Source organism: Camellia sinensis, chromosome 12 (genome assembly GCF_055761805.1).
Source record: "Camellia sinensis isolate YWXY chromosome 12, ASM5576180v1, whole genome shotgun sequence".
In the NCBI taxonomy this organism is placed as follows: Eukaryota; Viridiplantae; Streptophyta; class Magnoliopsida; order Ericales; family Theaceae; genus Camellia; species Camellia sinensis.
This window is the reverse complement of record NC_138972.1, coordinates 112,567,702-112,590,168: the sequence shown is the minus strand read 5'-3', so window position 1 is coordinate 112,590,168 and position 22,467 is coordinate 112,567,702. Positions and strand designations below refer to the sequence as shown.

General features: G+C 34.0%; 1 protein-coding gene across 2 annotated transcripts in view; it reads right to left on the bottom strand.

The window, feature by feature from the left end:
- Window positions 1-15,246, bottom strand: part of DEG2 (DEGP protease 2) — a 31,043-nt gene extending 15,797 nt beyond the window's left edge. For both annotated transcript variants that reach the window (XR_014347064.1, XM_028243997.2), the window contains exons 1-12: window positions 14,854-15,246; window positions 13,532-13,711; window positions 12,671-12,721; window positions 11,793-11,866; window positions 11,523-11,586; window positions 10,296-10,340; window positions 9,599-9,706; window positions 3,988-4,065; window positions 2,354-2,420; window positions 2,145-2,203; window positions 1,761-1,860; window positions 864-943 (exon numbers count right to left, since the gene is read on the bottom strand). Coding sequence is in view for 1 of the 2 variants with exons in the window: in XM_028243997.2 (XP_028099798.2) it covers window positions 864-943; window positions 1,761-1,860; window positions 2,145-2,203; window positions 2,354-2,420; window positions 3,988-4,065; window positions 9,599-9,706; window positions 10,296-10,340; window positions 11,523-11,586; window positions 11,793-11,866; window positions 12,671-12,721; window positions 13,532-13,711; window positions 14,854-15,051 (1,104 nt within the window). In the remaining variant the exon portion in view is untranslated. The remainder of the gene's footprint in view (window positions 1-863; window positions 944-1,760; window positions 1,861-2,144; window positions 2,204-2,353; window positions 2,421-3,987; window positions 4,066-9,598; window positions 9,707-10,295; window positions 10,341-11,522; window positions 11,587-11,792; window positions 11,867-12,670; window positions 12,722-13,531; window positions 13,712-14,853) is intronic.
- Window positions 15,247-22,467: the final 7,221 nt, after the last annotated feature.

The following is a 22,467-nucleotide window of genomic DNA, read 5'->3' as shown; positions in this document are numbered from 1 at the left end:
GTCACTCAGCTTGACTGGCTCCACCATCGCCTGATCAAGCAGCTCGGTCCAACCGAGCACTGCCTTGCCGAGCAGCTTCTTTCCAAACTGGGCCGCACATCCTCGGCCCAACACTTGCCCAACCCAAATCTGTCCGGCAAAACCCTGTCTGGCTTAGATCTGTCCGGCCCAGTACCAGATCATTAATCTCCCTCTCATTGGCTATAACCTGAATCAAGTCTCTCCCTTGATGGTGCATTAATTATGTCAATCAAATAATCATTATTTCCTAATTAAGACCTCTGCTCTTTAATGATTTCATTTGATGTGTTCAAGGCCCCATCCAGTGCAGCTCACTTTCACCACAGCATTTTAAATACCACTTTTTATGATCTAGTACATGAAAATGAAAATTCTGAATCCAAAGGGAATAATCAGCAGGAAGGCACAAATGAATAGCCATAACTTAGGTCTAAACCACAATATGTGACACGGTGACAGCATTAGATCTCTAAGATGTATACCTCAAACTTCACTATTAGATTACATTTTTAAGTTTATAACTGTTTGTTCTTTTAAAGGGCATACAGGATCTCCTCCAGTCCCAATGTTCCCTTAGTGCAACTATCAGCTTCCTGTAGTGCCTTCATTCTATCATCTGCACATTACAACTTTCCCATCTTTCACACTTCTTCCCATATTCGACTCCCTCCACCATCAACCCACTAGAAAATCCTATCATCACCAACAAAAGAACTGAAAGCACTCTTTGTGTAAACAATGACATACGCCTGTAATTCATACTAGCAAATTTCTGTAAGCACCTTTGTAGAAGAAACACAAAATTACAAGTATTCGCACAAGTATATCCAAAAGATATTAACCTCATTAGATGGAACTTTCAAGCAGGCACGTAGCGCTGGATTCTCCAATTTTTGCAACAACACACCAAGGCAAGGGAAACCTGGAAATTTATTCAGAAGTGGGTTTTAGATCATTACAAGCTGGTTGGCAAGACCTTGCTAAATGGCTAGGATAAAATCTTACTACAGACAGAAGAACTGTAATAAATAGCAGGAAAAAATAACTTGCCAATGCCTAATAAAAGTAAAAAATCATCAGGGAGTTTGTGAGAGAGGACAGATTCTGAAGGCATCATCATGGAAGTGCAAACCTATTAGCCAATCAAATCCCAATCCAGTGACTTGTGGGTGCACATGTTTGTCAAGAATAAGGACAAAACAGATCCATACGAGCAAATAACGTCTACAGCAAGAATGAAAGAACAGAACAGCTAAATAAAGGAATATACAAGGGGAACAACATTAAAGGATTTCGAAGATTCAGACACTATGACATAAAACCCATAGATGGCAAAAAGGCAGGAAGACAAAGTCTCTCTGATAGTAGAGTTCGAACTCTCATAAATAGAACATACTAGTCTTCTGTCAATTCTGCCGTCGTTTCTTTTACAAAAGAATACTTATATCGAAAAACTTTAAAGTGATTAATGCGTATAAAATTTTAATAACACAGAGATTTGAGGAATCATGTGAAATAAATCCAAAAATTAATCATTATAAACATGAAGGTGATTTCCCCCAAGCCTAATTAGATGTTTATATTTCAGCCTTCTTCATCCTTACACTCCAAATGGGTCAGCACCATCGTCATTTGTGTAAACCAATGGACACATATTTAAGGGACTAATCCCAAGCATGATACAGTTCATAAGCATAAAAAACCTAGAATGAAATTGATAATTTAAGACAATTTCTTACCAGTGTATTTCCCATTCCTCTCATAGTCCTCCAAAAAATGAGACACTACCGTAGTTGGAATAACATATCCAATATTCTCAGCCTCTTCAGATCTGTAAACCTGAAGGAATTGTTTCGTAAAAACAGAGTACTCGTCAGTAATCCTTGTACAAGCAAGAATGAAAATATGGCGAACACAGGTCATTAAATTATGATCCAAAAAAATGAAACATAACTGTTGCTAGTTGCAACTACTTCAATAATAGACCTTAGCAAGAATGTTGTAAGATACAACTAACTTGCCCAAGGTACAAATTATTAGGATTCCATATATAGCAGATAGTCAAAAAAAAGGTGCAAGGAGTCGACACCAAGTAACGATTGTCAACTTTGACAAAGAACTACCTGAAATGCAACACCAATGCACTCTCCCTGGTCATTGAAAGCAGGACCACCACTATTACCTAAATTGAGCAAGTATAAGCAATTGTTATTGCTAAGAAACAGAATTCAACACATAAATATTGCATTATATCATACTTACAAGTTACAACTATATGATCGGAAAAAGTTTCATTCACGAGTGGAAAATTAGTTGTTAGACATCCACTAACCAGGATTTATTGCAGCATCAATTTGAATACCCAGCAACTCAGACGATCCATGAGCATAAGATGTGACCTGGCAGTATAGAACTGGTAAGAACCTTGATTGTTTGTTCAAGAACACTTAGGTGCAAAGTAACAAGTTTAGGGTACATTAAAAATTTGTAGCAAGTGGTGTTATCCTGGTAGTACCTCTAATCTCTCACTTTCACAAATGAAGTCATTCAAGTCTAGTAAAAGAAACAGAACCAGTGTCATGGTTGCAAAAGGTTAAGTCAATTAAACATCAAAGTGCCTATGTTATAGCACTTTTCAATATTCAGTTGTTGACTGAGTGGTTTGAGAAATAATGGAGATCATAAATGAAATAAATGCCACTCTTAGCCATATCTACTTGAATTATTCAGGCTTCAGACTTTTTTGCAAATCTTGCACATGTTACATTTCAATTATGTCAGCTTGGATATGAACCAGTTGCCTTCTACAAGGAGCTCTATTCAAGATGAAGCACCGGCTCTTATTGAAATTGACCTTTTGGCCATTACAATCACCTTCTTATTTGTTTCTAGAAAGAATTGAAGTTCATGACCATTATATTATATTATAATATAAGATATTGTTGGGTGCAAAGGTGTAATCATTTTCAATGACCATGTTAAATTGTTATATTTTCTAATGATACCAAATCCTGCAAGCCTCAGCTTCGCACTTTTTCAGCTAAAATCATGAACCAGCTGCCCCATAACACATGGAGAATTCTCAAATTGGATAGACTAGGTTCACTTAACATTAGACTAAACAAGAAACAATGTGCATTTAATGTTCATCTCTGTTACTCTTGGGTTTTGACACTTCAGTTTTTAATTTATAAATTTGTCTTCTATACCAGTCATATTGTTGTAAAATAATGCATGGTAAATAATCTTCTACGGAATGACAGAACTAAGAATAAATTGCTGGTAAAACAATGTCTATAGAAAAAACCAAGGGCATGTTTGATTGCCGGATTGGATACCTTGAAATTGTGATTAGGATTAGGGAGGATGAGTAATACCATGGAATTACAGTTTTGCTGCTTTCGACACCAATTCAAAAAAAAAAAAAAACTTTGATTACTCTTTTTACCACTTTGTTGCTTTTGACTCTCGAATCTCTAACATGGTTTAAGTAAAATGCATGTTTGACTGTGATCATCTCTGTTGTGATGCAACTGCCTGTTAGTAGTCATAGAATCTGATTCAAAATAATTCATTAATTATTCTTTTCCTAAAGCATCCTCTTATTTTCCTGGATTGTTTATTTGTATTTCTGGGAATACAGACGGAGTTTTCTTAATTTAATCTCCATGTCTTAATTCAGACGTGACAGACTTTTTTCATCTTTTGGCAGCAATCAATGAGCCTCCACTCCTTTTCCCCCAATGAAAGATGATGAAAGCTGTCACTCACTGTCTAGACAATAATATACAGTTCATTAGATTTATAGCATGAATTAGATAGATCGTTGTCATTAAAAACAATGTACAACTTGAGCGTCAAGATGAGGTTTGCTGTTCGGGGAAAAACAAGTCAAAAGTTATGAGCAGTGGAATATCAGTAACTAATTTTCACATAATATTATAGTTTTATGATAAATAAACACACCTCTATTCGCGATACCACCCCTTTGGTCACTGAAATGGTATCTCCTCCAAGGGGATATCCCACAACAGTTACTGCATCCTGCCCATTGAGAAACAAAAAACTTGTTTAAAAAGTTTTCAGGTGAGACATGTTTATAGCATTTATATAGAGAATTTCTATATTACAATAGTAAATATTAAGTTTATTTCTCATCTACAAGATTCCACTAAATTCTGCCATATGGGCAAACGGAAATTCCATGGAACAAAGCCACTAAAGCTTCCTTCCACAAATCAATAAGCACCACAAAAAAGAATGAGAACTAAAACCAAATTGAACACATAAAAAAGATTCAGTGTAGCCAAGGAATCTAGCAAGCCAAAGGCACTAAAACCAAATTTAGTGTTTTCTTCAAGCATGTACCATATTTACTTTCTTATTTTCGTCATTCTGCTTTATGCTGTAATTTTGAACTAAAAATATAAATATCCAAAAGCAAAGCAATTAGGCACCTACATGTAGTGGCAGTCAAGGACTTCCAGTATGATGACAATTAGAAAAACAGATTGATCTATCAATTTTTAGTTGTTCTACATAAACATTGTAAGAGACATTTTAGATTTTGTAAAAGCAAATGCCAAATATTTCGTCAATGTACTTTGTCAAAAAATCTCTCCCACCGTAGACTGGGAAAATCCTGTAGAAAATTCACATAACTTGATGGAGCTTATATGATATTTCTGCTATTGTCTACATTTCAAACACAACAAATTTATTTGTCAATGTTAAGGTTGTTAATGTTTCGGCTTGACCAAATCAACTAGTAGTGAAAAGTACTTCCAGAATGACCCACATCTACACGAAATACTAACTTCAAATATATGAATAAACATACACAATAGGGCCTAGATAAGGGAGATAATATCAACTGATGATCAAGGTTGTTAAAATCGGGATCCTACGTTGGATCGTTGGAGGTATTTATAGGATCGGATCGTAGAATCGGATCGAGGATCGTAAGATCCTATCGAAAAAGACAAATTATATAATAATTTAATTGAAATAAATATTTCTTATAAAGTATATACAAAATGAGCCTATATTCTATTAAAAAGAAGTGAAGATATTATGAAAAATATAATACTCCATGTAAAATGTACATATAATATTATACAATAGAAAATTCGGTGGTAAAAGTTTTGTATTTCATAAAAAAAGAAGGTGAAGAAGAAGAAGAAGAATTCTATAACAAAATACTTTACAATCTACAATAGTGCATAAAAAGTGAAGGAAAAATATTTAACAAAGTTGGATATGAAAATAGATTAAGAACTCAAAAGAGTTGCTTAACCAAATGATAAGGTTTGTTGTTAGCATCCCTGGTGGAGCAGATTCAAGTCACAAAAATAATCTCTTGTAAAATTGGGATAAAGTTGCAATCATCTTACCCTCCTTAGACTTCACTAAAGCTAAGTTTGTTTTTCCGACTATTTAATTTTCTTAAATTACCACAATATTTGAATGTTTATTTCCTAATTTGTTTTTCTTAGTCTATTTGATTCAATACTACTTAATTTTTATTATTTATTTTGACCACAAAAATTGGTATGTAGACAACAAACATAAAATTTACAATAAAATATGTCATACAATACAAAATAAGGCTTGTAAATTGGATCGGATAGGATCGGATTCGGATCGGGATTCTACGATCCTATGAGGTCCTACTACCAGGATCGAAAGATCCTACCTATAAGGAGTTTTTTACACGATCCGGATCGATTGTACTCAAATAGATTGTAAGATCGTAGGATCGTAAGATCCAGATCGGGATTTTGATAACTATGTTAACAACCTTGACAACATGTGAAATTTGCATGTTAGTGTCATGTGAAATTTTAGTTTCAAGTGGAATCTCATATTTCTAACAATGGGAAGAAGTATGTAATCAACTAAAATGGAAAAGGCTTGACCTAGGTGCAACATTATAAGTATTCACAACTAAAATCTGAATTACATGGTTGTATGTTTGAGCTATGATATCTAATTTATTATGAAATACAGAATTTTGTAGCTGAAATATACATTCAATTAGAGGTGGCAAACCCAATCCAAACCCATGAACCTGCCCAATTATACTCATTTAAAACCCAAATAAAACCGCTCAAATCAATAAATAGGCTTAAATACGTTGCTCATTGTCAACCCAATTGGGCTTACATGGGTTGGACATGGGTACCTGTTTATGTCTCCCATCATTGATTGTATGAAGAAAGGATAGTTCCAATGGAATACAACTGCAGTCTTCAATGAAATTAAGAAGAGGATGACTCAAGATCCAGTCTTGAGACATTCTCACTTCTCCATAGTCCTCGAAGTCTCTTGTATGTGTCCAATCTATGAAGCACGGATACCTCTTTGAGGCTTGCGTATCAGTGTCGAACACGGACACGCATCAGACACGCTGTGAACACATGTCCGACACTCTACCGAGAGTGTCCCTTTTTTTTTTTGAATTTTTTGCAGCCAGACATGTTCAGGACACGTTCGGGACATGTTTCAAGCACTGTAGGGTGCAAAACATAATTTTCGAAACTTGAAGTGGTGTCAAATTGTAAAAAACCAAATTAAAACAATTAACCCAATTAGGAACCCTACAATCGAACTGATTGAGGAGAAGAGACAAGAGAAAGGGTTGCTCACCGCTCGTTGCTCACTGCCATATTGAAGGTAAGTTCCTTCTTCTTGTTCATTCAATCTTCTTCTTCTCTTCTTCTTGTTCGATCTTCTTCTTCGAGTGTTTCAATCTATCTCTCCGTGTCGCTCTTCGTTTTTCTTCTCTCTCTCTCTTCTTTGTTGTCTCCATCTCTGTCACTCTTTCTTTCTTTCTTTCTTTTTTTTTTTTTTTGTTGTCTTAATGTAAGGCTTCTCTCTCTCTCTCTCTGATTATTTTGTTGGCTGATTAGTTTTATAATTTTATTTGAAAGAACAAATTTGTTTTATTTGAAGAAAAAAAACAAATTGTAGTTGATATTGCCAAGGTTGTTAAAATCGGGATCCTACGTTGGATCGTTGGAGGTGTTTATCGGATCGGATCGTAGAATCGGATCGAGAATCGTAAGATCCTACCGAAAAAGACAAAGTACATAATAATTTAATTTAAATAAATATTTCCTATAAAGTATACACAAAATGAACCTATATTCTATTAAAAAGAAGTGAATATATTGTGAAAAATATAATACTCCATGTAAAATGTACATATATTATGCAATAGAAAACCCGATGGTAAAAGTTCTGTATTTTATCAAAAAAGAAGGTGAAGAAGAATAAGAATTCTATAACAAAATACTTTACAATGTACAATAATGCATAAAAAGTGAAGAAAAAATATTTAACAAAATTGAAAATGAAAATAGATTAAGAATTCAAAAGAGTAGCTTAGTCGAATGATAAGGTTTGTCGTTAGCATCCCTGGTGGAACGGATTCGAGTCACAAAAATAATTTCTCCAGAAATTGGGATAAAGTTGCAATCATTTTACCCTTCTTAGACTTCGCTAAAGCTAAGTTTGTTTTTCCGACTATTTAATTTTCTTAAATTACCGCAATATTTGAATGTTTGTTTCCTAATATGTTTTTCTTAGTCTATTTGATTCAATACTACTTAATTTTTATTATTTATTTTGACGACATAAAATGGTATTTAGACAACAAACATAAAATTTACAACAAAATATGTCATACAATATAAAACAAGGCTTATAAATTGGATCGGATTCAGATCGGGATTCCACGATCCTATAAGATCCCACTACTAGGATCGAAAGATCCTACCTATAAGGAGTTTTTTACATGATCCGGATCGATTGTACTCAAATGGATCGTAAGATCGTAGGATCGTAAGATCCGGATCGGGATTCTGATAACCATGCTGATGATCACATGCACATGGAATAATTTTGAGTGCTTTTGAGGCATTATTATTGTAACCAAGAAGAACAACCTGATCCATACTTGTCAACAAAGACCCTCACAAAGTTTTCTTGTTAAAACTAGCACTTAAACCAAACCAAGCCAAGCCAAGCCAAGCCAAGCCAAGCCAAACCTTAAGTCCTATCAGATGGGGTCGGCTATATGAATCCTTCCCCACTTGACTCTATCAAAGGCCATAAATTTCATAAGGGATCCGAGCGGCTTTTTACGTGTTAAAACTAGCACTTATGCTCACATAATGCTTGTGCCATAACCATAATATAAGCTTTGGCACCATTTACATACTACCCACTTTAGCATAAATGAAGTACCGTGATCTTCAGCTTGACAAGTCTCCATCTATATTTTAGGCACAATATATTCAGGTCCATATGATTTCCACTGGTTGAAATGATGTTAAAACTTCGGAGAATGATTCCTGAAGCAAATCAGATCATTATGTGGTGGCTACTAGAGATCTTTGGTCTTTGATTCTAAGAATGTTTAGTGTAATGTGGGTGTTCCCTACAAATGTAGTGGATTTTTTGTACGCTTGGAGAGGAGCTAGTGGGAAGAGAAGAAAAGACCTTTTGGTGCCTTTGGCTTTTATGTAATCACTTGGGGAGAGCATAATCAGAGGACTTTTGATGGAGTTGAAGAACCTATTTTTAAATCAAAGTGTAAAATTTGGTCTTCTTTGGCTAACTGGTTCTCAGCTAGAGTTGATCCGTCATTGAACTAATTTCTGGACTTTGTATAGTCTTTTGAGTTGACAAGATGAACAGTTGATTCAAGTATTTTGTTTTGTTTTGTTTTGCTACTATAGTGTATAGGGTTGCACCCCCTGGGTGCCTTTTTATATATTAATTTAGAATTTTTACTAATGAAACAAATATATATATTGTGAACCAGATCAGACTGTCGATAGTCATCATTAAGACTACTCCATATTACTTATCCAAAAAAAAAAAGGGAAAGAAAGAAAGAAAGACTAAACCATATTTATAATCTATGAAGAGTGACCATCGGCCTGTTGAACTCCAATTATATTTCTTTCGTAATCAATTGGGAGGCTCATAAACCCTATTAAATACATTCGCATGAGGACTTAAACATAATACTGAAAAGCCGAAAGCCCTTGAATGGTATTTAAAGAAGTTTATCTATTCAAATGCAATTATTTATTTTCCTAAAGAGAAAAACCATAGGAGAAAAGTTTGACCTGCCCTCAATTCCTGTTGGTTATTCAATTATACAATAATCAATTACCCAGCCCGATAATAATCTTTAATGTAATTATTTATGCCAGTGTCTTGTTAACTTTTTATGGTAAAGCCAGCATGATTACATACAAACACAAACAGTGATAATCTTCACACTCGGGGTTGGTTTGGGAATAGACTATTTTAGTAACTTTTTTGCTAAAATATGAGGTTAAAAAAATAGTATGTTTGGGATATTTTTTAGCGTTTTAGGAAAAAATGTGCAAAAAGTAAAAAGAAAAAGGAATCTTTGATATTTTTGTATAGTTGCTTGGCATTTTTTGTTCTTCCCAAACTAAGCCTCAAATGTCCAAGTCCAATATATATGCTCAAGCACACAGTAGACTGAGAACTGAAACTATTCCTCTTTGAAGAACTACAGTAGAAATAAAACAACCTGAAGACAAGGCAAGCGTCCAAAATGAAGTGGTTCAGCTCCTTTCCAGAATTCCTTGCTTTCTACTGAAAGCAAAGCTATGTCACATTCAACACCTCTAGCTAAAACCTGTACATTAAATCACTGAGACGAATGTAAACAGCAACGCATAATCATCTCAAACTGAATAATCAGAGCAAAACTAATAAATTTAAGCATTAAAACAATTCACAATAGGATATTTGAAACATCAAAGGACACAATTTCTTGCATAGCAATGAGACAAGCAAAATCTGAAACTACTGAAAAGAAGATTAATTAGCACTGAAGCAAACAATATCAAGGTTATCACCAAGAGAAGTAGCATGTTTTCAAAAAATACAAATTCATGGTCTTTCTGAAGTAAGGCAGACTACACAAAAAAATGACTTGCCTTGATGCAAGTGTCCGTGTGTGTGTCTGTAGGGTGGAAACATAAGTAGTAAGGCAAACGTAAAAATTGGTCATTATCACTATTATTGCACATATATGGTCTAATTTCTAGGATTTCATCAAATGGTATCTCATTAATATATTTCTAAGTGCTCCAAAAAATGAAATGGAATCATAGTATCGAAATAGGTATATAAACAACCATTTTACAACTAATATGTAATGAAAATTAAAGGAAAGAAAACATATAAGAAGGCACATTTTTTCCCTTGCAAACAAGTGATACCTTAGCCACATATTTGGTATCATCTCCCCTTCTCTTCACTTTGACCTGCATTCAAATGAGAGGAAAAATATAATTGGGCTTTACCAATATTGACAAAATATATTATAAACCCACCAAACTCCAATACATATTTTATGATGCAATGCATGATTAAGAAATAAACATATTGAACATAATAAGTGTATACGCACAGACATAAACATAGGTATATAATCAGAAGTTCATCTTAATTAGAAGGGTAGTCCCACTAAATGAGGCTCCTGTCACTGTGGGGCCTCGTGAAGGTCATATGTACACAGCCTTACCTCCACGTGTAGAGAGGTTGTTTCCGAGGTTTAACCCTAATGCAGTGCCAAGGCCCGCACTCGGAAGTTCCTCCTAATTATTATACTTATTGTAGGATGACAAATATATAGATTAGTACACTTTTTTGATATAATATGCAGATGAGTACACATTTATATGCACAAGCAGGCAGAGAGAGATGGAATACTTAAAGATGATGACATACTCAGGATCCTAAGAAGAATGAGGGCAGGGAGGAAATACACAACCAATGGAATATAGGCAAACCTCTTCTTCCTAGCATTTTAAGTTACAGAAAAGGGAACCGGGAAAGGAGTACATATCAATTCATGAACCAGGAGATATTAGAAGAGAGAAAATTGAACCAATTATGAATAGATGTATGCATTCTTTTTTTGCCTTTCCTTTCCCTTTCTCATGCCCAACAAGGATGAGACACCTTTCTTTACTTTGTGTTCTACAATGCAATTTCTTTATAGAAAACTGTCAGTAGTTGTGTCCCACGAGGCCGACATACCATCATCACCAAGGGGGTTGGCTCCACTATCACAAGGAATGAACCTTGCCTCGGTGCATCCTCTCCCAGTGGCTCACCCCCTTGGCGGTTCGCTTTGCCTCTACCTTGTTCGCCTCATGGCCTCATCTATCATATTTCTTTTTAAGTGTCCACATAATAGGAACTTAAACTTCAAATTATCCTACAAATATTCTTAAATTATTTGTGAGCCAGTGATGTGCTAATAATTTTTCCTATCTAAGAAGCAGAATGATTACTTAGTTTATTATATCACTGATATAGACCATTTCTACAAAACCCATTGGCTCAGGTGATGATAGCTTGAAATCAGTTGATTGGAATGCAGCTAATAGAGACCGGCAAAGGCAATCATAATTTGAACATAGAAAAATTTCAAAAGTTACCTGTGTACCATGTTCAACACAATGTGCATTTGTCAAAAGTTTCCCATCCCCAATCATAAAAGCACTGCATTGAAAAGAAAATTCAAAATAAATAAATATTGAACTCCAGCAAATATCTTCTAAATTCCAAAGACTGAACATTTGTAAATAACAAGCATAGAACAGAACCCATAATGCATTTTTTAATCAACTAAATCTTTAAATTTTCACGGAAGTCATTTTTCACATATTTTCAGGAACCGCTAGAAGAGGAAAGAATTCAAGACATGCCTTCCAGTACTTGTGTATTGCCTTTGTTTCTGCCAAGGAAGGGAATAATCAGGTGCGGTGTGGGTACAGTAAACCTAGGCAAAAATCAAATTAAAAAAAGTTAGCAAGGTAACAGAAGTAGATATAGACTTAATCAAAATAGAATTGGCAAATTATTTGCAAATGAAGAACACCATTCAAAGTTACTGAACATACTAATGTCAAGCACTAATGAAGAGGAATGAAATCAGTGTCTGTAGACCATTTACTTATATGTAGTCACAATTTTTTATTTAATTGCTATGGGGCTAGGCTGGTCAGCCCAAAACATCTCAGATGGTAAAGGTTGAGAATTTTAAAAAATGGGTAGGCAAATGGGAAAGTTACTCTTCTATCATTTGAGCAGAAATACTAAATACTAAATAAAATAAATCCTTATATCCCATTAATAGTTGACAACACTTTCTTTAGTCTCCCTTCAATAAATTATAAAGATCCTCCACCCACTATGAGCTTCAGTTTGTTCATTCAAGCAATCTGATCAGTAAACAACATATGGGAACATTCAGGGAAAGAGTACTTTATCATATGTCAAGGCCCATAGAAAAAAGTCCTGACCCAACATTGAGTATTTTTTTTTTTTTTTTTTTGATAAATAACATTGAGTATATGGACCAGATGATTTAAATCATTTGCACATGCTGGATATCAGTGTATGAGGCAGCACTCAGCAATGCATCAAAACCATTCCCATGATGTGTGTGTGTGTGCGTGCGTGTGTGTGTGTGCAAGAATGACATGAAAAGTTCAAAAAAGATGTCATAACTACTGAGTGGAGTTCAATCTGAAATTTTAAAAAAAATAATCCTGGAAACTCTAATATCAATAAAACTATTTACCTTTGCTACAGCATTAAGAAAGGTTGCATCTTGAAGATTACCTGTTTCAACCTGTTAAGAAAATACTACAGCTTAAACAAAGTAACAGTAAAATACTTTATACTTATAAACAGTTAAAAGATGATATCAAATGGACAAATCTCAGACTAAAGAACGCAATTATCTTCTAGATCCCATAAAGAATGCAGCAACAATTGCACAGATGAATTCAATGAGCATAGATCAAAGTGCTTCTCTTATAACCGTATAAATAGTTAGAAAACAATAAACGAGCAAGTTTTTCCAGCACAAGACCACCATAGACATCCAGCAAAGTATGAAAATTGTCAAATCTTGGATCCTAAAGCAAAAATCATTGCAGGGGCCAAACAATAGAACAAAGTAACAATTACGATGATGATTAATGGTAAAAAACGACAACAAAAAAGATAAACAAATAACCAATGAGACTGAGAGAACCTACTAGAAATTCAGTAGATAGACATTTATATTACACCATTTCCTTACACAAGCACATAATGCACATACTTTCTCGTGCAACAAAAAACAAACTAAACTACAGATTGAACTTTTGTCTTATCAGATGTCTAATAATCATCAACATATCTATTAGTATGCAAATCAGGTTCAATTACACTTTAAATTTGATATCTATACCATATCCAACTTCTGCATCAATTCCTGCCTACCATTGTAAATTGGTGGTGAGACATACAATGAATTTGATGTAATTTATAATGGAGGAAACAAACCCCCAAGGGGGAAAGAAAATGATAAAAAAGATGATCAGGCAATGTGAACACTACTTATCAAAACAAAAACAAAAAAATAAAAAAATAATGCAAAGTGAACCCTTCTTACCTGCTGGTCCTTTAAGTCTAACAGAAATCCCTTTGTATCTTTTTTCTGCACACCAAATGATTTAAATGCTGTTGACTGAGATCGCCCTGTATTACTTCTGCCACTATTGCCATCAGCAATTGAGTTAGGCCTTTCATCTTTTGATCTTCCAGGAAACTTCTTCTGTGATATAGCTTCTGTCTAGATTAAGCATACATACAAGTGATAGCTAGTTAACTGCAGTTTCTTATTCTAAAACTTTACAGAGACAACTAATTTAAAACTGCAGTTTTATATCATCAAAGATCTTCCACATAGAGGATTTTAAAACCATAGAATGCATACACGTGATATGCTCAACCCATTGGAATCTAAAATGTAAAAATAAAAAGGCTTAAAACGATTATACATTCTTTATTGCACTTACTTTCATGCAAAATATACAATCTTTTTAAGTTTCTTAACATGTGCACTTTGGACACGTTAACAAGATCTATTCATATATGGGTCATGCCTAATGGGTGGTCATTAAGGATCAAATAATGCCCAAAAATAGTGTTAGATTTTCAATACGCATTTCACACATCTCGTACACTTCTTTTTTTTATATACATTTTTCACATATTTCAATACACTTTATACACATATACCAACATTAACCACCGCCCAGCATTTCCCTCAATACATATACAGTCAAATTATGAATTACAGAAAGTCAATGAACTAAGAAAAAGAAAGGGTTAGTTTCTTTTTTAATAGATACTTTCTGAAATCTACTTTGTTTGAAAAATTCAGTATACCTCATTAGTACCCAATAAATAATAAATAAAAATAAAAAAACCTAGATAAAGATGTAGTCTTGCTGAGGCAACGCAATTTTCATGAAAGATTTCAATGTTCAGTGCCCTATTACTAGAGACTAATCCAGAAACAGCCTCAGACATTAGGGCGAGCCACTGGAGTCCCTTGTCACTGGTCCCTCTTTTACGAAAATCCCGGGGTTTAATCACAGCATGAACACAGATAACTCAGCAGCATGCGGGACATATATACATATTGGGAATAAAAAGGCTATGTAAAGCCTTCTAGATAAAGCTGTATTGAAGATATACAGAATTCTCCTATTTTCTGTTTATTGTAACGCAAATAATGCCAAAAATTTCAAACTTCAATACACATTTCACATATATCAACACACTTTTATACAATTTTACACACTTTTTACACATATTATCATATACCAACATTTAACAATAAATAGAGCCCTAGATAAGGCAACGTTCATGAAATACTGCAACATATGTATATATATTGAAAATGACGAGAATTAGGTATTTACTTACCTCTGGGGTGGATTTAGGAGAAGGAGGAGATTTGTTGGGAATTGATTTCTTGCGATTGGAGGCATTGGGGATGAATAGACGAGTGGTGGTGGGTCTGTGAGAAGTGGAGAAGAGGCGTTGGGAAGAAGATAGAGAGTAACGAGAAGTACCCGTGGAACTGATCGTAGAGAACCAGCAAGCCACAGCTGCAATCGCCATTCAAGCACAGCAAACCAAAAGCTAACGTAAATAGTGCTGAATGAATATGAAATAGACTTGCACTCTCACTCTCTTTCACTTTTCTTATCCTTTTTTGAACGACTACTTTTCTTATCCTTTTGATTTTGCAAAATGATTTCACTTCTCCGGTTGAATTTTTACCTGATCGAGATTTTTTATTGTTTAATGATTTTTATCGATGAAGTTGCGCAAAATATCTCTTAATTGGTTAAGAATAAAGATTGGAATTCCTCTTTTTCCCATCTTTTGACTCTTTTTCTCTTTTGATGGGCCACTTTTTTTTTTTTTTTTTTTCTTTTTCTTTTTTTTTTTTTTTTTTTCAATCACCACCCGTCACGTGTGTGTAAAGTGGTGAGAGTTGAAGTTTAAAGGGTCTAAATCACTGTTGATTCGTTAAAATCGTATCCATTCGTATCACTTTATCTGCTAATCATGATCTAAATTGTAAAATTTATAATCCGCTTTTAAAATCGTTTTGTTTCACTATAGATAATACTAGCCTATCACCCGTGCTATGCACGGGATAATTATAGATATTTATATTTTTTAAATTTTTTTTTAATATATAAATTATGTTTTTAAGATTTTTTATAAAAATAATTTAACAATCTTATCACTAATCATAGTATACATGAGAAATTAAAAAGGCTACTGCAGTAATTATGCATGGGTTGTATCTATAATTATTTGTATGAGGGTTTTTAAATGTTAATCAGGGATTTTGACCAAATCAATAAATGCAGACATCTGAATTAGAAAAGTTAATAAATGCTGATCAGGAGATTTTGACCAAATTCATAAATGCTGAGAATTTTTTTTTTTAATCAAAAATTTAGAAAATTAAGATTGAGAGATTAGAGCTCCCACAAGACTTAGGGTTTAGAAACCCCATTTTCCTTAATATATTTGTAATTTTTAAATATATATATATTTTTTAAATGTCTTATTTTTTTTCTTTTTTATATTATATTAAAGTTTAATATTTTGATAATAATCATATGTGTTGGACTTTCTAAGAATTTTTTTTTATACTTGTTCTTAATACATTAAAGTGTTATTATGAGGGATAATAATCATATGTGTTGGGACTTTTCAAGAAATTTATATGTGTTGGATATTAAAGATTTTTTTTATACTTGTTCTTAATGCATTAAAGTATTATTATGAGGGTAAGACTTGGGGGTTGGGAAAAGTTAATAAATGCTAAGTTTTTTTTTTTTTTAAATCAAGAAATTTAGATTGAGAAATTGAAGCTCCCAGAAGACTTGGGTTAAAAACCCCTATAGCGATCCCGGGTTTACCCTTGTTGTACAGTGATCCGGACATGTGTCCGTGGATGTTGGTAGTTGATTATTATTTTGTTTACATCCTTTTACTTCGTATTTGAGTTATAGGATGTGTTGGGCAGATTTGTTACAGGTTGGTTGAGTTTAGAAACCAAAACTAGTTGCCCAGATTTTGACCTGTCCGCTCGAGCGGGGGTTTTGGCGCTCGAGCGGGAATTGCACCCATCCAGTATTTTTTGTGCAGTGTTGGACGCTCGAGCGTGGTATTGGCCGCTCGAGCGGGGTTGTGTGAGTTCCGCTCGAGCGGGGAGTTGGAAGCTCGAGCGATGGCCTGGTTCTGTAGAAGTTCTGGAAGTGTGTATTCGCCGCTCGAGCGGGATTGTTGGCGCTCGAGCAGGAGTCTATGAGTGACGCTCGAGCGTGGTGTTTTACGCTCGAGCAGGTCGACCGGGTTTAAGTTCCGTGTTTTGACTTTTCAAATCACTTTTTCACTTTCTCTTCTCTCTCATACTTTTCCAAAAACACCATTGTTGAGCCTCTCACTCTAGAACTCAACCTTCTCTCTAGGTTTTGATCTAGTATGAGTGATTTGCTCATCTTTGGCCTTTACAAAAAAATTGTTGATCGTCGAGGGCTACCTTTTAATCTGAAAATTTCGAGTTTTGGAGCACGTTGGGTTTTGTCATCTTCTCCTTTGAGGCTCCGAATTTGAGGTAGGGATATCCTACTCCTCTCTATGGATTTTTGTCTTTAAATTTTGGTATTTTGAGATGTTGGGGTTGGTTTGGTAATTTTGTGAAAGTTTGGGGCTCTTGTGTTATTTTTACAAAAGTTTGAGTTTTATTTATAATAAACCTAAATGCATGTTTGTCGTAGAGAAGTGAAATAAATGTTGAATCATTGATGAAAATGGGACCTAAGGGTTGAAATGGTAATTATGGAAAATGACCTAATTACACCGTTTGATTAATTGGGATAATTAATTGTGAGAAATGAGGAAATGAAGTGAAAATGTGGAGATTGGGAAAGTATGGGGTTAAAGGGTGTAGTTGAATTATTTATCACTCACCGAAATGAAATGTTGATTAAATATCAATTTGTGCATTTATTTTCTGTTTAGAAATAACTGCTTTGGGCTATCGGTGGAGGATAGTCGTGATTGTTGTAGACAATGCATGATGATTAGGCAAACTGAAACTAATCACTCGAATGTGTCATTGAGATTGACGATTGAAAGAATACATTAAATTTATGTATTGTGTGATGATGTGTATAATTGTTGTTTATATGCATTGTGTTGTGTTGGAGGAGATAGGGGATGTACTCCACGGTTTAGGGGAAGATAGGAGATGGACCTCTAAACCGGATGTGTTGGGAGGAGATAGGGGATGGACTCCATAGATAGAGCTCATGTGCTTATCTATTATTGTGTTGACAGAGCTCATATGCTTGTCATTGGAAGTGTGATAGTGCTCATATGCATATCTGTGGAAGTGATGATATAGCTTGTATGCTTATCTGTTGTTGTGTGATATAGCTCGTATGTTTATCTAATATGATATGAGAAGTGTTTGATATGAGTTATTGTCTCATATGAGTTGTTTGGCCAGGTTCTGAGCCATGGTTGAAATTTGAGAATTGAAAGAAATTGGAAAATGAGTTGTACCATGGACTTGTATGTCATGAAAATGTAAAGTGTGATAAAGGAAAGAATCAGTGTGGACCAACTATCAACTGCTAATCTTTTAGTCATTGTTCATATTTGGTTTAGTGTATTTTTACTGGGCCGTGGCTCACCCTATATGGGAACATCATTTTCAGGTACAGGTAGCATGCCACCTACAAGGACATAGCTTGGGAGGCTGGAGGCGGACATACTTTTGTCGTTTTACTTTTGTTGTATTACATGTAAATTTAAGCCAAGGGCTTAAGGTGTAATTGAGTTAGTACTCTTTTGTTGTAACCAAGTGTTAACTTGGAAAGCTGTAAGCCCGTAGGGCATTTTGCTTTTGTTGTTAACATGTAATACTTTTGTAATGAAACTCTGATGAATAGAAGAATGTGGTTATTTCATATGTTAATGAATGTCTTATTTGATGGGTTTAATGTTATTATTTTGAGGGCGTTACAACCCCTTTTATTTAATATATAGTTATAGATACATATTTTTTAACATATAATAAAATATTAAAATAAAAATGAGTATGAAAAAATTTATATGTAAAATTTATTACAAATTAATAGTTATATATATATATATATGAAAAATATTATATAAATTAGTTTGTATTACATATATAAAAAATATTATGTAAATTAATGTTATATATTATGCAAATCCTTCATAATTAATTAAAATATTTTTTAATATGTCAATCTATTTAAAACTATTTAAATCACAATTTATTAATCCACTAATCCATTATTCAATTTATAATTTTATTCTCTAAATATCTGAACTGTACCGCACTACCTTTACTTCCCTATAAATCTCAAATTGCTCGAACCATACTACACACGTCCTTACTTACCGATAAAAAAATTATTTAATGACTTTTATAATAAAAAATTTTAACTATCGGTTTCAGTTGAAAGTTGAACTGTACTGAAGCCGTTGCGTTGTTCATTTTACCAACTGGTATCCTTTTTTCGGCGCCTCAGGGTGTCTTCGACAATGTATTATTAATGGCCCAATGGGCCTCCTCTCCTGTTTTGTTTTTTTGGGCAGTTACAGGATGGCCCTATAATTTGTTCAATAACTGGGTCTCATTTAATAACTTGATTATTTTACTTAGATTGTTTAAAGTGTCTTAAATAAGTACATTTTTTAACTTTTTAGATTAAAAAATTGAGGGAAAAAAAATAGTTGTTTGGGTTAAATTTTTGACTTTTTACGAAAAAATGTGTATTAAAAATTTGTATAAATTAGTATGTAGGAGAAGATAAGGACAATAGGCAGTTACGAATGGCAACGGGGCGGGGACCACACTCCCCGTCCCTGTCCCCGCCCCCGATCCCCAGCGGGGATCCCATCGCCCCCCCTCTGCCCCAACCTTCGATCAAGGATCGGGTATCCTCGACCCCGCCAAATCCCCGAATTACATAATTTTTTTTTTCAATTTTTTTTTAAACATCCTATTAACAGAATATGTACATATTTTAAAATTAAAATAGAATTTGTACATCCCATAGCATAATTTGTAAAATTAAGAAAATCCGATAGCATAAAATTAAAAGAGAATCTGTACATATTTTAAAATTTTAAACAACCTATTAAGAGAATCTGTACATCCCATAGCATAACCTATAATCAGTCAACACAACCATTAAGAGAATCTGTCAACATAATCTGTCAAGCTAAACTCAATAGCAAATTAAAAAATCTGTACATATTTTCAAATAATCTGTAATCTGCCAATACAACCATTAGGAGAATCTGTCAACATCATCTGTCAAGCTAAACTAAATAGCAAATTAAAAAATCTGTACAAGTTGACATAATCTGTCAATAGTATAACAACATAATCTGTCAATAGCATAGCATAATCTACCCAAAAAATTCAACAAGTTGACAGATTCCATCAATCAGCCATAATCTGTCAACTGAAATAGCATATTCAGTCCAGTAGCCCACAAAAAGGAAAATTCAACAAGTTGCAAACATAATAATTAGTCCAAAGCACAGCCCGCATGAGATAGGCTACCCAAAAAATAAAATTAAAAAAAAAAATCCATTACAATATAAAAAACAAGATTGTTTGTCCAATGCAACTTTCATCATCTTTCAAACCACATTACAATACAACTTTCAAACCACATTACAACTTTCATCATCTCCTTCAACTTGAATTCTTGTTAAATAACAAAAAGGAAAAAAAAAACAAATAATCAATACTAATAATAAAATGTAAAAAATATTAACAATCAAAACAAAAAAAATGACAGCACAAAAGTGGCATACGACTCATCCGAGTCGATCTCATCATTATCATATATAGTTGCATAGCCCACCGATTCCAATGTTGAATTTCCTAAAAAAGTAAAGAATATAAATTCAATATTGAAATTATTCCATGGTAATATAAAAGTGAAATAATAATATGTAATGAAATAATAATATGAGTACATTTCATCTCTATACTGCACAACCAACTTTGTGCACACATTAATGCTTCTAATGTGTTTGGATGAAGTCTACTACGATGTGGACTCACCAACCTTGCACTAGTACTAAATGCTGACTCAGAAGCAACAGTGGATACGGGAATAGCTAAAATATCCCTAGCTATTGCTTGTAAGGTCGGATACTTTGGTCAATTGGCTTTCCACCAATTCAAAACATCAAAACCTAAAGTTTTTGGCAAAACATCATCTTCTAGATCATGCAAATGCCTAGTTCCATTTTTTGAATCACCTCCAAGATGCTTATTACAATAATTACATATTGTCTTCCACACCCTATTGATTTGTTGTTTCTTAAAGTGTTCTCGCACAACACTAGGTTTTCTTTTACTTCTTCCACAAGTATTAGACTCTTCCTCTAAATCAATAACATTTTTATTAGAGAGGGGAGACAGTGAGTCCGTAGGTGAGTTGGTAGCTGGCGATGATTGTTGTGATGCATCACTCTCAAATGGCACTTGAGAGTTAACTGGTAGTTCAGGGTTAACTGGTACTTGAGAGTTAACATCTGACATTTTTTACATTTATAAAAATAATATGGATTGAATTAAAATGTGAATGAATCATTAACAAATCAGGTCACAAATAGATTAATAAAATAAACAGATCAATAATTAAAAAAAAAGGATCACATTTTGATTGTGTATGCAAATAAAAGTTCTTTTATTTGTTCCCAATTTGTTAGCTAGCTTTATTGCCCTTGTTCAAAATTTTGAAGTCACATTTTCACAAACCCAAGAACCAATCATATCATCACTGATGTGTATTAGAGAGCTCTTGAAAACATTATTCATTGATGCTTCATCAACCTCTTTCTTTCTTTCTTTTTTTCTTTTTTTTCTTTTATTGTAAAAAATTACAGGTTACAAACTCTACTTAATAAAAAACTATTGTTTCACCCACTTTAATTCTTACACATTTTGAGACATGAAATTAACTATAATTTCAAATAAGAGATAACTATGCTTAATAAATAACTCTGCTAACAGATTAATAAATAACAGATAACAGATCAATAACATATCAATCATATATATATATATATATATATGCTTAATAAATAACAAATACAGATCAATCATATTTCAAATTTCATATAACAGATATAGATACAGATACAAATTTCATATAACAGATACAGATACAGATCATAACAGATCAATAAATAATAGATACAGATCAAATTTCATATATATGTATATATATATAACATATCAGTAATATCATATCAATCATATATATATATACAACAGATCAATAACAGATTACAGATCAATCATATATATTTTGATTAGAGAAAACACTAAAATAAATAAATAAATTTAGAGAAAAATAAATAAACTCTGATATATATATATGTATATATATATATATATATCTATGAACCCTAGTAGATCGAAATCCCTAGAGAGAGAGAGAAAGAGAGATACCCTAAACAGTAGCGGTGAGAGAGGATGATTGGCGGTGAGGTACGAGCAGCAGTGAGGGAGGATCGGCGGTGACGGAGGAGCGACAACCGCCGTTCGTTGTGTGAGAGAGAGAGGGGCAGGCGAAACCCTAAAGTTCTTAGCAACGGTAGAGAGAGAGAGAGCAGTGAGGGAGGATGATCGGCGGTAAGATATGAACAGCGGTGCGGGAAGATCGGCGGTGACGAAAGAGCAGCAGCCATCGTTTGTTGTGTGAGAGAGAGAAAGAGGGGGAGGCAAAACCCTAAGCTCTTGGCAATGGCGGAGAGAAAGAGAGAGCAATGGCAGTGTTAGTGTTTTGTGTGTGAGAACAGAGTGTTTCAACCAAGCCCTAAACGCGCACATATATATAAGGAGGGGCAAAATAGTAATTTTACATCGGGGTTTATACGGGGCGGGGATCGGGGTCGGGGTCGGGGCTACGGCCGGGTCGGGGTCGGGCTGGGTCCGAGATTGAACCA